The sequence below is a fragment of the Danio aesculapii genome, chromosome 16, assembly GCF_903798145.1.
Source record: "Danio aesculapii chromosome 16, fDanAes4.1, whole genome shotgun sequence".
Classification (NCBI taxonomy): Eukaryota; Metazoa; Chordata; class Actinopteri; order Cypriniformes; family Danionidae; genus Danio; species Danio aesculapii.
Window position 1 is genome coordinate 38003604 of NC_079450.1, and position 16773 is coordinate 38020376.

General features: G+C 36.6%; 1 protein-coding gene across 3 annotated transcripts in view; it reads right to left on the reverse strand.

Annotated features, from left to right (window-relative positions):
• Nucleotides 1-125: 125 nt before the first annotated feature.
• rusc1 (RUN and SH3 domain containing 1) overlaps nt 126-16773 on the reverse strand; it is a 30283-nt gene continuing 13635 nt past the window's right edge. For 2 of the 3 annotated variants that reach the window (XM_056474953.1, XM_056474951.1), the window contains 7 exons: nt 15155-15172; nt 14756-14930; nt 14324-14429; nt 14159-14205; nt 8301-9057; nt 6452-6616; nt 126-4672 (listed from right to left, as the gene is read on the reverse strand). In XM_056474953.1, coding sequence (XP_056330928.1) covers nt 4507-4672; nt 6452-6616; nt 8301-9057; nt 14159-14205; nt 14324-14429; nt 14756-14930; nt 15155-15172 — 1434 coding nt within the window. In that variant the 3' untranslated portion in view covers nt 126-4506. The remainder of the gene's footprint in view (nt 4673-6451; nt 6617-8300; nt 9058-14158; nt 14206-14323; nt 14430-14755; nt 14931-15154; nt 15173-16773) is intronic. The other variant, XM_056474952.1, reaches the window with a different exon arrangement.

The following is a 16773-nucleotide window of genomic DNA, read 5'->3' on the forward strand; positions in this document are numbered from 1 at the left end:
ATATGAACTTTGCCAAACGAATGAATTTTTGCATACCAAACAGGTCATTGGTCATTTTAAAATGAACTAACCCAGTGTTAATAAGCCCTACAAACAAATATCATCATAACCACACTTACACACTGTTCCTTTTAATGTTTTATTGAGTATATTTACAAACACCAACATGCATAGAGCTGATTCACAGGGAATTACAGAACTCAAGAGTTGGTACAGTACATATAATGCTTTAAGTGTGCTACTAGCGATGGGCAATACCACACAGAACTACGCAACTCATTACCACACAAAAGAACACACACACACAAGAAATAGATAGATAGAGAGATAGACAAGAGGAACAGATAAAAAGCAGATTAACTGGTAGAATTAACCACAAACAATAAGTACACTATATTTAAAATGCAACATTTCTTTCATCAAAAACATACTAATGATAATCAGATGTCACAATTAAAATGCACAGTTATAATGAACTGAATCTGAAATAATAATATAACAACAATGTCAAATAAAATGATATTAAGGTCATGCATCATTGCAGTTTGCCCTGTAAGGAAAGACTATATGACACAAAATATGATTTTGTTTTCTCTCTACTGAACCCCTGCTGCTTGCTTAACTCTGTAACCTTAAAATTTGGTTATACTTTTCTTTTTTTTTTATACAGGGACTTGAAAGCTAAATTACAAAGCTAAGTTCTACCATAGATTTTTTTTTAAAATATGGCTTCTATAAATCATACTCTAAAAACTGCCACAAACTGTACCTTGACACACTCATAAATACACAAATTCCAGACATTATGTTTCAATTTTAAGCTTTCATACATTATACATACAATAATGTGAATGCTCAGTGCTTTATGATTTTCCTGCTACTGTATCCAAATGCTTTTCTGCTATTGAATGTAATTGTCCAGAATGTGCTGTTATGAACAAAAGTGTTGCATCGACATGTTAATGTGGCAAGATTCATAGTTCATTATTTTTTTAGCAGCTGTGCTGAAAACAATATCAACTTGAAGTATGATAAACATGGATACGGCACATAACCATTCAGAAGTGGCAAATACAGAAAACTAATTTAAAGGGCCCCCATTATGTTTTTTTTTTTGAGATATTACTTTTCAGTAGTGTGTAATGTAGCTGTCGGAAAATGTAAAAGTTACTATAAAATGAGTTATTGGGCCCTATCGTACACCAGGCGCAATAAGGCGCAAGACATGTTTAGGGTGATTTGCTACTATTCTCCAACCAGCGCAACCGTAATTTTCCCGTTTTGCGCCGTTGTTTAAATAGCAAATCCATTTGCACCACTTTGTGGACTCATGGGTGTGCTGGTCTAAAAAGGAAGTGCGTTATGGCGCATTGTTGGCGCATAGCTATTTTGAGAAACTGAAATGGACTGCGCCACTGACCAACTGAAAGCAGGTCTAAAGTCCAGCGTAGAGCACGCTGGTTATGCACCTATGCGGTCCAAAAGCTTACGCATTGCTTAATACACACAGGATGTACAGCAATACACAAATATCTTTACATTTGCAAAAACTAAAGGATTAAAATGTTACAAAAAATATTATTTTTTACATAAATAAAAAAAACCCTGTCTCCATTTCTTCATGTCAGGGGGCTCTTTTCAGTTCATTCATGACAATTTGCATTTGTATAATATTATTAGTAGTAGTAGTAGTATTTATTATGTGCTCATTTATATTTGTTTAATAAAAACAAGTTTAGATTTGTCCACCTGTTTGGTTTTGGAGACGTATGTGTCACTATATGGAGCATAAGAACAAGAAGTGTGTTTGGATATAACTCAGTTTTTTACCACACTTCGTTAATATTGTTCATTTGTTCCTTTGCTGGAAATTAGAACTGAATTTAGAAATAGTTTTGAAACAAATCTTCGCGCTTAACAGAGAAAATTAAATATGTAGGCTAATGAATGTCTTCAGTGGAGTGCGTACAACACCGTTTCCTGACTCCACAAAAGTAAAGGAGTAAAGTGAAGAGTAAAAGTAAAGAGAAAGAGGAATAGGCCGAATGGAGGAGGCTCGTTCTTTATCCTCGCACTGCAGATGGTTTGTTTTACTGTTTTCTTGCCAGTGAAGCGTTCAGTTTTTTCAAAGTCCACCATGTAAATAGCAAATGCACCATGGCGTGACGCAACAGACTCTTAAAGGGAATGGGAGATGAGACTGCTCAAAACACACCCATAACTCATTAAGAGAATGAGCACAATCCTTTTAGATCATGTGCCGTACGTTTCCGTCCTTAAAATAGCAAAAGTAGATTCGGACACACCCTTAATGCTTTTGTGCCATTCGCTTTAGATTTTGCACCTAGATGGTTCAAATAGAGCCCAATATCCCCTAAATTAAAAAATTTTTATAAATCGCAGCTTTATGTTCTGCACAAATCTAGGCATGTTTATAAAAGATTTGCCTAATATCAGCCTGCAAACTATGTCTACTTAAACACAGTAATGTTAGCTGAGGCCTGGAAGAGTTAGCTTCCTGTTGTCAACAGGTCAAAAGGATGCTGTTGAAAGTGAAAGTGAGTACACTTTGTATGCAGCTCAAAATGATGAGGACCCAGGCTCAAATTGATATAATAAATAATTGAATCAATTGTAATTCAGATATGTTATGCACACTGCAAACATTCGACTAATCATTGCAGACTGGGTCATTTGACCAGTCAGGAATAGAAGGCTCTTGAAAATGTGGGGCTTAGTGTTGAATGGATGAATGGATGTAAACCTGTTGAAAGAGACCAAAGCTGTTTCCCAAATGACATACTATACACTATGAACTACACAACAGTGTAGTGTAAGCTATGAGTTGGAGCATCGTTTCAACTTTTAACAGTTGTTGAAAGTAGTGATATAAATTACCAAACTACTAAATAGCTCCTGTCAGGAGTAAAGCCATTCACCAATGGGACCTCATCATCAGATAGCTCCTCCTCTTCCACTACATGAGCAAATCTGCAGCCGCTGAGTGCATGAACTGTTCAACATTTCACACTTTTTTTATCGGTTCAAAATGTGCATCATCCAGTGATTTTAAGTGCACTTATTACAGTGTGAATGCACTACTTATACTACAAAGTGACGTAGAATAGTGGATAATTATGCGATTTGGAACACACCTCAAGAGACCAAAAAAGCATAAAAGGGGCACTTTAAATCACCTTTCCTTCTGCATCCACCAAAATCATGGCTTATATCTTTAACATGAAGCATTTGTAGTTTAGCTGAATGTATTCGTGCTCACAAAGTTTTATTGATGATTACCTGACACTTGCTACACGCATTCATACACATTCATGCAGGTTTAGTATGAAAACCCCCTGACAAAGCATTATACTGATGCAGAACATCCATTCAAAAGAAAATCATTGATGCTCTCAATCATATATACGTTTTCCCCAGCAACAAGCCTCATAAACAGTACAGAACAGAATATGCATAGTCACTATCAAGCTCATGGTGATACAGATCTTACCACATTAGCCATCACACAGTAAGAAATACAAAAGAATCATCTACACACTATCACGCTAATATATTTGACTGTTACCATTGAGAGTTACAATAATAACATTAAGAGAGTAATAATAACGGTCTTCAAAAAAGAACTTTCTTTTTTCTGGGAGGTGAGGTAATAAAGGAGTGTATATTAAGGAATCTTCAGGCAACACCAAGAACTCATGTATTAATTGTTTGGTGTATAATTCAGAAGTATTCATTTTTTGGGGGGAATAAATTGTCAAGCAATTAGTTTATAGATTGATTAATCAGTAAACCCTTATTAAATAGCTTGATTATAATTTAAAAAATCCAAAATATTAATTGTATAATAAATAAATCAAGAGTTATCTTGAATAAATCTTCCATTTATTTGCTAATGCAGCCCCAAAGTTACCAAAACTCATGCCTTTGTACTAATGAAGTCATGCTTATCTTTACAACACATCGCTGGGCTGATGATAGGACAAGAAATTTATGGGGTTTTACAGATGTAAAAAAAGCTGCATATGCATATTGGTTGTTTATTGAACCTAAACGTATAATGAAATGCTTTTTATGAATATACAGTTTCTTCTATAACTTTTCAGTGAGCTTTTAAGTGCATTTCTGGCCAAGCTATTTTTTTATGGCAGAACACCTAATAATAAATACAATATAATGATTTTATTTCGTGTTAAACTTGATTCCTAAGTATTAGCCATTTCTATTTCTTGTTTATCTGTCTATCTATCTTTGTAAAATCTAAATATATATATTTAAGATTTATACAGTAATTCATAGTGAGTTATTTCCTATATATATATTTATATATCACAGAAAATATTCCAGACATCACAAACCAGGCAATGAGAGTCAAAGAGAAACATTAAACACGGCTACTAATAACTACGTCTATATATGGTCTTGTTTTCCGTATATGTGATCCCCTGATATTCCTTCACACAAACATACAGGCAGAATAAAGATAAGTCACATGATAAGTGAAGCATAACCAATGGGAACAAGGCCCTCTCGGTGACCTTGGCGACATCGAATCCAGTCGTGGTCGACACCCCCCAACAGAACAAGCTCCTCCCCCTTCCTGAAGCTCAGCTCGGCCCCAATGCCAGCGTGATCACACAGAGTTCTGACCACCCTAATAAACCAGAAAACAACAGTCAGAGAAAGAAGGAATTGTGCTTTATGGGTCTGTCAACAAACACGATTGTTAAAGATAAACCAAATGTAAAGAAAATGTAGTGTAACATTTTAATTGTACCATAGAGTGCACTGATTCTATGATATCTACACAGTAGATACAGCCTGGTCCATAAATATTTTGACACCGACACAATTCTAACATTTTTGGCTCTATACACCAACACAATCGATTTGAAATGAAACTAACAAGATTTGCTTTAATAGCAGACTTTCAGCTTTAATTTGAGGGTATTTACATCCAAATCAGGTGAACAGTGTAGGAATTACAACAGTTTGCTTATGTGCCTCCCACTTGTTAAGGGTCCAAAAGTAACTGGACAAATGGCTTCTGAGCTGTTTCATGGCCAGGTGTGTGTTATTCCCTCATTATCCTAATTACATTGAGCAGGTAAAAGGTTCAGTGTTCATTTCAATTGTGCTATTTGCATTCGGAATGTGTTACTGTCAACTCTCAAGACGAGATCCACAGAGCTGTTACTATCAGTCAAGCGAGCCATCATTAGGCTAAAAAAAATAAAACAAACCCATCAGAGAGATGGCAGAAACATCAGGGGTGGCCAAAACAACTGTTTGGAACATTCTTAAAAAGAAAGAACGCACCAGTGAGCTCAGCAACACCAAAAGACAGGGTGTAGGGTGTGAAAAGCGGGTGGGGAGATGTGGGGGGTTTATAATTGGGCCTCTAATAGTAACTCTGGGGGCCCTAATATTGCGTAGGCCCTTATGGCCCGTTTCCACTGAGTGGTATGGTATGGTTCGGTACACTTTTTTGGCCATTTCCACTGTCAAAGGGTGTCAAAACGCAAACCGTACCGTACCACTTTTTGGGTAATTGTTTTAATCTCACTAGCAATTGTTGAGACCAATCAAGCGCTGCTTTAATAATCCTGTGTAACTTACTGTATAACTTAGCAGTTGGTGTTTTGTTCCAATTGGCCCCTTTTTAACCTGGATTTTACACTCACAGGATTTACATGAGAATGAGGAACCAATGTTTGAGGCTCACGGTGTGTCATTCTCATTACTCAATTTTCCCAAAGGTAGATGCAGATTTTCATTCTATGGAATTTTTAAACTGCATTTTTAAAATAAAGCACCCGATTTTAAAAGAAGCTGCACCACAGGAACTAGGAACAATTTAGTTATGGAAACTCCTTCCAGTGGAACTAGATTAGCTCTTACTTCACTGAAGGGTATAACCCAGCACAACAGGAACTACCAGTGTTTAAAAAAAGGTATTACATGACATTAGCATTGAGAAAGCGAGTGTTAGCAGCATTTACCTTGTGACCTTTATTGTGTTTTCTTCTTTATTCTCTTTGAATTCTGTAACTTGTATGTCTACAGTCAATCTCTATTACAATGAAACCCATCAAATGTAATGAAAACAGCTTCAATCACGGCATTCTCAGAGAATTTTCAAGTTATTGTTCTTAGAATTCTCTGAGGTTTTAATCATGAAAAATGTTCTTGTAATGGTCCAAAATTAAATACAAATTTAGAGTACATTGTACAGAGTACATACATTGTTCTTTATGCATTTCTGAATAAATAAACAGACCAAAATGAACATAACTTCACTGACATCAAATCACTTTACTTAAAAGATTTTTTTAAGAGGCAAAAAAGTATTTCAATATTATTCGGCTAAAATGCATAAAGGGAAATCTGTTCAGAAGAACACGAATAACCTACTGGAAAGTGGAAACTTTACCTTAGGGGCTTTGGCTGATCTCCGGGTTCATTAATATTTTCATTCTCATCTTCCTCCTTATCATTGCTTCTCTGAAGCTCTCTTTTCTCAGGCAGAGAACCCTGACCAAGATTTACTATCCGGGAAAGGACGGATACACCAGGGGAGAGCCACTGAGATGGGCGCCTATGTGAGAGAAATAGCACAGAAGACAAAATCTGTAAAACCTAAATAAACCTAATTCACCTATTCACATAAATAAACCTTCAAAATCTGAAACAAACTAAGCTAAGCTAAAGTAAAAAAAAAAAAATTAATACTGGGATGATAAACAGATGTACAGTGATTCGTGGATCGATGTTTAGTTTGTTGGAATGCATCGCGATTCTCTCTAAAATTGATTCTGAACTTATTTTTACCAGCAGGTGGTGCTATTGGCTCGTTTTTAATTGTACTCTCGAGTAGATGTGCTTTCATGTTCTGTGAGGCCCTGTCCATGAGAACTCAAAGTATTTCAAAACCACATATTGCGGTTTGGCTGTTCTTCCAAATGCAAACCCCGTACTGGGTCCCTGAAACTGAGATTTTTGGTTTCTGAGATTTTTTGATCATCCTCACCAGCATTTTCTTTGTGTGACATCAGATTGTCTGCCATTGTTTACAAGACATGCAGTTGAAATTAGAATTATTAGGCCCTCTTTGATTTTTTTTAAATATTTCCCAAATTATGTTTAACAGTGCAAAGAAATTTTCACAGAATGTCTGGTAAATATTTTTTCTTTAAAAAAAAAAGTCTTATTTGTTTTATTTCGGCTAGAATAAAAGTATAATGTATAGTAATTTAATTATTATTTTTGGCTGGAATAAAAGCAGTTTTAAAATGATTAGCATCTTTAAGCTATTTTTTTTTGATTGTCTAAAGAACAAACCATCATTATACAATAACTTGCCCAATTACCCTAACCTGCCTAGTTAACCTAATTAACCTAGTTAAGCATTTAAATGTCACTTTAAGCTGTATAGAAGTGTCCTGAAAATATCTAGTAAAATATTATTTACTGTCATCATGACAAAGATCAAATGAATCGGTTATTAGAAATGAGTAATTAAAACTATTATGATTAGAAATGTGTTGAAAAAAATCTCTCTGTTAAACAAAAATTGGGGGAAAAATAAATAGGGGGTCTAATAATTCAACTAATAATAATAATTCATACTTCAACTGTACATCTGTGCAATGGCCAAAGTAAGCAAATACTTCTGCTAATAATTGTGCTAACAGTAACATGTATACTGATACAAGTACAATTATTCCACTTAAAATCAGAACAGAAGAATCAGTGTGTAGTGCTATGCAAGATGACAGCCAATCCGAGTCAATAATAGCCCCTTTTTGAGGCTTCTGATAGACCAACATGACTTTGCCACCTGTTGCATTGGCATGCTCTTGACAGTGGTTCATATGGCGTTTTTCATTTTCTTGTAGATGAAGATTTTTTAAAACTGTGCATGTGTGGACAAGATTTTATTTTTAAAGTGAAGGAGGAAAAACTCAATTTACAAAAATAACCATGTTCCTGTGGACAGGGCCTAAGTGGTAAAATGTACCACAGGATTACTGTAAATACAGCTCATTATGAACACTCTTAATTCACTTAAACATTTTCATTAATCAATAACTTTATTAAAGATTGCTTTATGTTGAAGTGGTATGTGACCGTGTGGCTGTATATACAGTAAAGCACCATCTGGTGTTAAAAATTAAGCTCAGAATTGATTCAGAAGAGAATCGCAATGCATTCAGAATGCATGTCAATGAAAAATTTCTCGATTCATAATGCATAATTTCTTTTGAAAAACATCATCAAACCTGGTGGTTGGTGGGTTGTTGGGACTCTTAGAAGCACCAAAGAGCCGTCCGAGACCCCAAGGAATAGCAGCTCCACTATCCCACAGGGAAAGATCCTCTCTAGGTTGCTGCCTGTTTTCAAAAGGGCTTTTTGGGTTTGCTGAAAAGCCTGTCTTGAAATCATCTGGTGAGTTAGGACCATTAGCATTCTCGGTAGTGGTGGCTAAACCAAAGTTCTGCCCTAAACGCTCCCCCAAGCGCATAACTGCCCCCCAGCCTTGCTGAAGAGCTTGGCCTGCTTGCTGGGAAAGACTTCCAACATTAAGAGGTGCAGAGATCTCATTCCCATTAAACCATGATAATGGCGCATCAGCTTCCTCTTTGTTGACGCCTGATGACAGAGAAATTGGATTGCGATATGCTGACACATCAAGAACGTGACTCGAGAAAACTGAATTAGGGTTGGTGTCCAAACTCAAACTGTGGTCTTGTCCTAAGATGCTTCCAGTACGATGGACACCTCCATGGAAAAGGCCCTTGGGTGACAGGTGGAAGCTGAAGTCTTCATTTGGTGGGCTGTATATGTCAGACGTGTGGCTGGCTGGGGTGAGAGCTGGAGAGGAAGGGTCTAGATGATGATGCTGAAACAGCAGGTCCAGGTTGAAGGTCAGCAGAGATAGAGGCTGGAGCAGGAGGAGAAGCTCCTCAAAAAGAGACTGACAAGAAGTGAGTGACAGACGCATGAAGGAAGTGGGCCGATAAAAAGTTTCCAACACATCTGCAGGACAGAGAGAAAATGGAGTTGATTGTCAGACAAAATAAGAATTTTGATACAGTAAATTACAACAGATCTCATTTCATGCATTATATCCACACCTGTGGAGTTTTAATTTAACTTCACTTAAGGTTCATTTATCATAGTCATCTTCTCCAAACAACTTGAGGACAGTTTCAGAAGAGCGGTTACTATCTTGCATTCCAAATAATTATTGCTCGATGAAATCCTTAATACAAGATGGCTGACAGCTAAAGCCATGTGCGAATATAGTCTGTTAAAAAAAATTATAAAAGCAAGTCAATTGTGGAAAAAAAAAGTATTTGCAGTAAAATATGATGAAAATATTAACATTTAATTGTTTTTATTGGAGCGACGCAGTGGCGCAGTAGGTAGTGCTGTCGCCTCACAGCAAGAAGGTTGCTGCTTTGAGCCTCGGCTGGGTCAGTTGGCATTTCTGTGTGGAGTTTTCATGTTCTCCCCGTGTTTGTGTGGGTTTCCTCCGGCTGCTCCGGTTTCCCCCACAAGTCCAAAGACATGTGGTACAGGTGAATTGGGTATGTTAAAATTGTCTGTAGCGTATGTGTGTGAATGAGAGTGTATGGGTGTTTCCCACTGATGGGTTGCAGTTGGAAGGGCATGCGCTGCGTAAAACATATGTAGGATAAGTTGGCGGTTCATTCCGCTGTGGCGACCCCAGATTAATAAAGGGACTAAGTCGAAAGAAAATGAATGAATGAATGAATGAATGTTTTTATTGGGACATGTGAACATCAAGCAACAGTGGAGTCATTGCAAGTCTGATTTCTGTAACCTGCTAGTATATCCTTTAATTGTTTTTCAAATATCTGATGATTTGTCTCATGTTTCAATTAAATATACGTTTAACAAATACACCAACAAAAATAACCATTTAGGGCTTTTACACGAAAGAAGATTTTTTTGTGTGCTGTAATCTTTTTTATCCATTTCAGATGTTGATGTACTGTAACTGAGATGACTCAGCATGATGTCAGATGAGGATGAAATCATGATAAGTTGTTACAATCAGCAGTGAATATTTTGCCCATATTGCTAAAAGGCGCATTGCATGTGTTATTACGTTTATTGTTTTGATGTTTTATTGTTGTTATATTGTAATATAAATGTTCCTAAAAACTGAGCTGACATAAATAGCATAACATGCCATTAAACCCCCAACAAAATTCCATATTGTCAACTGTGAATTTTTTTTTAATCTTTTTTTTTTTTTGTATAGGTTAAATTAAATAATGTTAGTCCAAGTAATTTCTTTGCCTACAAACATTCCTGATTTACTTCAAGATATACCCTGTGATTGTACACAATTGATGTAAACTTTGTATAAAAAATATGAAAATTGCTGAGTGCTACAGTACATACAGTAAATAAATGTGGCAAATCGCAAAGCTTGTGAAAACATCCAAATCATTATAATCCTATTTTCTTCCCTAATGTTTTCAGTAATTTTAATTCAGCATGTTTGTTTTACTACTGAAAGTAAAATGTGCAGCACTTCCTGTACAGTATTTGCATTTTAATGTTGCCTTCAACGTCCCAGTCGGGAACATTGGGTTATTGACTTCATAAATTCTATTTTGAACTTTTTTTACTCCTAAATGAAGAACATAAAAGAACTTCACTTACAAATATATGGGTCTTGATGAAGGCTCTGCAGGTTGTTAAAGACTGAAAATGACGTTATGGTCATTTGTTAATTATGTTAATTATGGTTAACATAAGCTCAACATGTTTTATTTTCTTACATAATATACATTGCTATTATTTACCAAGTTGTCATTGTTTTGGGCTGTTATGTCTTTAACAGGGCATCTGTGCAGGTAATGGGAACTACTAACACGGGAACTTCTCACAGCAATTAGAAATTTTTTGATTTAGTGGCTAATTCATATGAATTCGTACGATCTCATTTGTACAATTTAGTATGATCTGCTCATCACCCAATTTAGGATTTAGGTGGATTTAGGTGCCACATCTCAACTATCATAATTAGCCTCAACTGACAAAACATAAAATAGTTATGTTTCCTCATGAGATCAGACTGGAACTACAGTACTATATGTAGTTTGTCTTGTTCATTTTTACAGCCTTGCTCAAAGAATTCTAATAAATTTTTGTTTTAAATTCTACATTTTAGAGCTGTCAGAAGCTTAGTGTAGTTAATGTCAAAGTCACATGTCTGTGATATAGTTCATTTATGGCCAAACCTTTGCTTTTTACTTCTATCAGCTGCATTTACAGTAGGCCTTAAAATTAATAAACCTTAATTCTTTTAAGATTATCCTGATGAACAAAATATATGAGAATCATAGACCTTTTGTGGTCACAGTGCTTAAACTGACATTGCGTTCTCTAGGAAATCTCCTACTTATTCAACTGAACAGGTTTCCTACTTCAAATGAAGCTGTGAGCACAAGCTTGTGGTATTCGAGTGTTTTGTTGTCAGAAAAAAAATAGAGAACATGGAGAACACCAGCTTTATTCTTGCCCATTACTATAGCAAAACAGCCAAACATGTAGTGAAGTTAATGCATATTGAATAAAAGCCTCTATTTTGTTAAAATGATATAAACATTCACATTATCTGCTATTCAGAATTCTGGACAATTCTGGAATTTCACATTTTAATGCCAATTTCTTTGTTTATAAGATTTTTAAGACTTCACGAGTGTTTATGTATAAATTATGACAATAATAATTTGGATTCTTATGCCAATAATTCAATAGAAGATGGAAATATATATAGGGATATATATAGGGTTTTGGTTGAGGGAACTGGAGTGATGCACAATACTGGGTTTGGCTATAAAGATACATCCCTATGACAGTTTACAGCTATGTTTCCATTCACTTATTTTAGTCAAATGTCAAGAAAGATGCGCATGCATTTTGAAAATGTGCATAAAATGCTTTTTGCACAACATCAACAGTGTAAAACAGCTGTTTTGGTCATTCTAAAATGCCTTATCCAAAATCCATCATCACAGTGCTTCATTACTATTACCCCCAGAACTGTCTTGAGTGTGTTGTCTTCTGAGGCTCAAGTCATTTATTATAGACAAAAAACACTCACGCAACAAGTTCTATTTTTCTTTTTGATATTTGGCAGTAGTTTATCAGAAAGTGAAGATATTGTTTTCTTTGAATGAAAACACTGCATTATTTGCGAATATTTTATGCAATATTTCTGTTTTGTGCATACATTTAATTCAGATTTTGGATGGAAACCAAAACCCCATTCCAGAAATTTGCCAAAATGACACATTTTGCATATCTCCTTAGTCAAACACCTGGTTTAACTCATCAGCTCATTAGCAGAGACTCTAAAGACCCCTGTCTGACACAAAGGACGCATGTGCTGTGTCCCAGTTCACCTAATTATAATATGCCCTAAAAGTATGCACTCTTCTGTGAATAAAAGTAGAAATTTTTCAGTGTGTAGCAGAAGAGTAGACAAAAAGCATAAAACTGTCTTTTTAACACACTCTGGGGTATAGTTATACACATCCTGATATGCTACCTGGACTATCAAGCACCTTGTCACAGTAAACCTCTTAAAATTTGTATTTAATGTCCTACTGTATTGGAGAGAAAATCAGTAGCATTGATCCGCCAATTGTGGACAAAACACAAACAAGCAAAGTTATCTGCCAATGGGGGAAGCAAAATAATCTTGTTTTTCCTTTCGACATAAGATTATATTGCTTACCCCATTAGCAGATTATTTTGCTTGTTTTAATAAAAAACTCACTTAATTTTTGCATATTATTTAATAAAACAAGACAAAATGTTTTGCTTGTCTAGAAAATGCTTCTTGATTTGTGGATTTTTAGATATTCGGACTAGAAACAAGACAAAAAATCTAAGTAAGAAATCATTTTTTGCAGTGTATGTACTGATCCAATTTTTGAAAATCCACCAGGAATAGACAATCCTGGTACTTTTGGCATACTCCAAAATGTTATGCTGTGAGACACACATTAATTTCACATACTATTTATGATGGATAGTACACTGTAATGCAGGGATGCAAAATGTGTTGATCTGGTGTAACACTGTAGAACATAACTGAAAACCATTGTTTATAAGACCAGTTTTTAGCTCAGCTGCTGCTTCTTAATACCATTTTTGATGAATTTGAAATTATTTTTAAAAATTGTTACAATTTCAGACCAATTTTTAGACAGTTACTTACAAATTTCTTTCTGGTCTAAAAATTAAAAATAGCCTAAAGGCATAGCTCACCCCAAAATCTCATCTTACTCATCCTCAAACATGTATGAGTTTCATTGAAGCCAAAAGAAACCGAAAGTCATTGAATTCCATAGTGTGTGTTTTTCCACTATGGATGTCAGTGGTTTCTGGTTACCAACTTCTTACCAAGTTCTTTTTGGTTCATTGGAAACTAAGAAACTCCATAATAAAAGATCTCATCTCATATTCGTCCGCTTATCCGGGGCCGGGTCGCGGGGGCAGCAGTCTCCAGAGAAGAGAACTCCAGACTTCCCACTCCCCAGACACTTCCTCCAGCTCCTCCGGGGGGATCCCGAGGCGTTCCCAGGCCAGCCGAGACATAGTCTCTCCAGTGTGTCCTGGGTCATCCCCGAGGCTTCCGCCCGGTGGGACATGCCTGGAACACCTCCCTAGGTAGGCGTCCAGGAGGCATCCGAAACAGATGCCTGAGCCACCTCAACTGAATTCTCTCGATGTGGAGGAGCAGAGGCTCTACTCCAAGCTCGTCCTGGGTGACAGAGCTCCTCACCCTATATATAAGGGCCGATTGTATCCGAGATCTTGTCCTTTCAAAAGCTCATGACCATAGGTGAGAGTAGGAATGTAGATTGACTGGTAAATCGAGATTTTTGTCTTTCGGCGCAGCTCCTTCTTATTTACCATAATGGACCGATACATCGACTGCATTACTGCTTATATATAAAAGATATATCAAAAAATGTAATAATAAAGATCTGAAACCACTTAAAATAAAAATGCTAATTTAAATTTTAGAGTAAACTATCCCTTTAAGGTGTATTTTTCAGCAATACCAGTAAATGTCAACACTTACCACTGCAGGACTGCAGATGTGAAAGCCAATAATCCAAAAGCTTGATACTGCATGACAAATTAGATGAGGGTGATAATAAATCAGATGAGAAAAAGATACAGTCAATACACACAGAGGTCAACAATAAAATAATTCGATTTTAGGCTGTGGTAAGTTCTATCTTACTTGAGAAGGCCAAACAGGAAGGCGTTGAACCTGTGCCTGCTCTGCCTCAGCTGATGAAGACCTGCTACTTTAGTCTGAAGGCTGTGCAAAGCCTGTGTGCTCGGGCCTGAAGGACAAACATAAATGACATTATCACTTCATCTGGCATCAATGGCAACAAAACGAATGTTCACAATTTACTAAAGTCACGCTAATGCTCCTGAAAATACTAGACAAGGAATATAAGCAGCGAAAAGAAAGAACATTGAGGGAGAAAACGGAGGAATATTTAAAGACTGGAAGTATGACAGAGATCGGTGAGTCAGTACTGCAGGGATTCACTGTGCCAGAACAGAAGAGAATGAAACAGGCCTCAGGATGAGAGATTGTGAAAGAGAGAGAGAGAGAACGAGTGATATAATATCAAACGTGATGTTTATGCCAGATGTCTACCTGGCTTGGTGGAGGCCTGAACCAAACCCCAGGGTGAATTTGGCCTTCTGCCTGCAATGAGGTCACTCTGGTGGGGCTTGAGTCCATCACAGAGCAGGCTGCGCAGGGCTGGGCAAAGGCACTGCAGTACCAGACGACCCAGAGAGGGATTTACACTGCTGTCTCCAGAAAGGCTCTGTCAACAGAGGTCAGGAAAGGGAAACGGAAGACAGACAAGAGGCAGAGAAAGAATAAAAAAAATGTGCAAAGCAATGGAACAACAGAAAACGTGATATAGGATAAGGTGATTCAAATGAATTTAAAATAGAGATGAAAATAGGAGAAAGAGGTGAAAAGGTGCATGAGGTTAGTGTGCAAATAAGTCATTCGCAAAGCTCATCGTCATGAACTTCGAAGTACCTTATCTACTGAGTGAAACTGGAGAAAGAAAAAGGTAGAGATAAGCCAAGTGCATGAAAGTGGCATGAAGATAGAAGGAAAAAAACAGGTACGGATTTACTCTCTTTATTTGTTCTATGTTTTTTTGTTCTGTGGAAAAGTTTTCAGCAAAATTGAACAATGATATTAACCCAATAATACAAAACATTTTATTTTAGTTAAACGACGGTTTCCATATATTAACCATGGTTTTGAAATAAAACTGTAGTTAAACAAGTGGTAATCAATATGCCAAAAAACATAGTTACTACATTTGTACCATAATAAAACTATGGTCAATTTGGGTAAAGGCTTATATTAAAGAGCCCCTATTATGGGTTTTTGAAACTGACTTTCCATGCAGTGTGTAACACAGCTCTAAGTGAATAAAAACATCCAGCTGAGGTTTAAATCTAAAAGTGCAATGTGTTTACAACTATTGATTCTTTAACAAAATAGTCGGTCAAATAAATAAATCATGTTGGGTTCGGATCTTTTGCTTGAATGCATCGACGTCAATACGGTACATCACCAAATATGAAGTACCGGATCTGGTAAAACGTGAATGCGCCTTTCCCTTCAGACACTAGCTGAGCACGGGGATTACGAGACTGATCGTGACATGAAGATCACTGACAGATGGAGATTCAGCTGCTGTGAATAAAGGGTTAAAGTTCATTTTCCCAACAACACCACAGTATAGCCAACCAAGTGTTGTGTTTGTTCCTTTCGTTTCTCTGATTTATGATACATTAATCTACACTGCTTCGCAGGACTCATTGGCCGTTTGCGATTGAAGGAAGGAGCAGCAGAGACTACTAATGTATGGGACTTTGTCAGACTTTTACAGGGACTTCGTCAGCAACTGTTACAGTTCATATGGATTAGTTTCTTCTTCCTTCAGATCATAACATGTAAGTGTCATTAAAATTGTTGCCTTGTTTTGTGTAGTTTGCGGCTTGTAATCATGTATCTATTAAACACCAGATCAGTGCTTGTACTGTATTCCTCAGGTCAAATCTGTATGGGGTTAATCACATATTGCATCCAAAACCACATCGAAAACAGATATAAAGATACAGATTTAAATGCATTTCTGAACTCGCGATCCTCTGCCATTTGTCTTTGCTATGGCCACCATCAGCTGTTTCTACATATGTGGCGTGGTCAATTTTCAAAATAGTTTAACTGGATTAATACTGAATGTGTAACATTGTTATTAGTTGGGGTTGTGGTTAAGAGTAAAGTAATATGCTGGTGTTTAACTGTATTGCTTTAATGCATTCCTGCATTGGGCTCTCACATACTCTGTGTGCTACTTCATAGCCTTGGTGGGCATTTCGCGCGGTACGCAGTCGACCAATCACAACAGACTGGGTCATCATACCAATCAGCGCAGATTAGCCTCACGCAAAGGAGAGGTTTGGGAACAAATTAATTGCTGAACGAATCGTATGAGAGTCGTTGGGATAATTAGGTATAAATAAATGCATATTTTAAGACAATGAAAGTGTTTTTTGACCTTGCATGCATATCAGCCTGATATTGGAGACCCCAAAAACCTAAAATATAACCTTTGATAATGCAAAATAGGGGCTCTT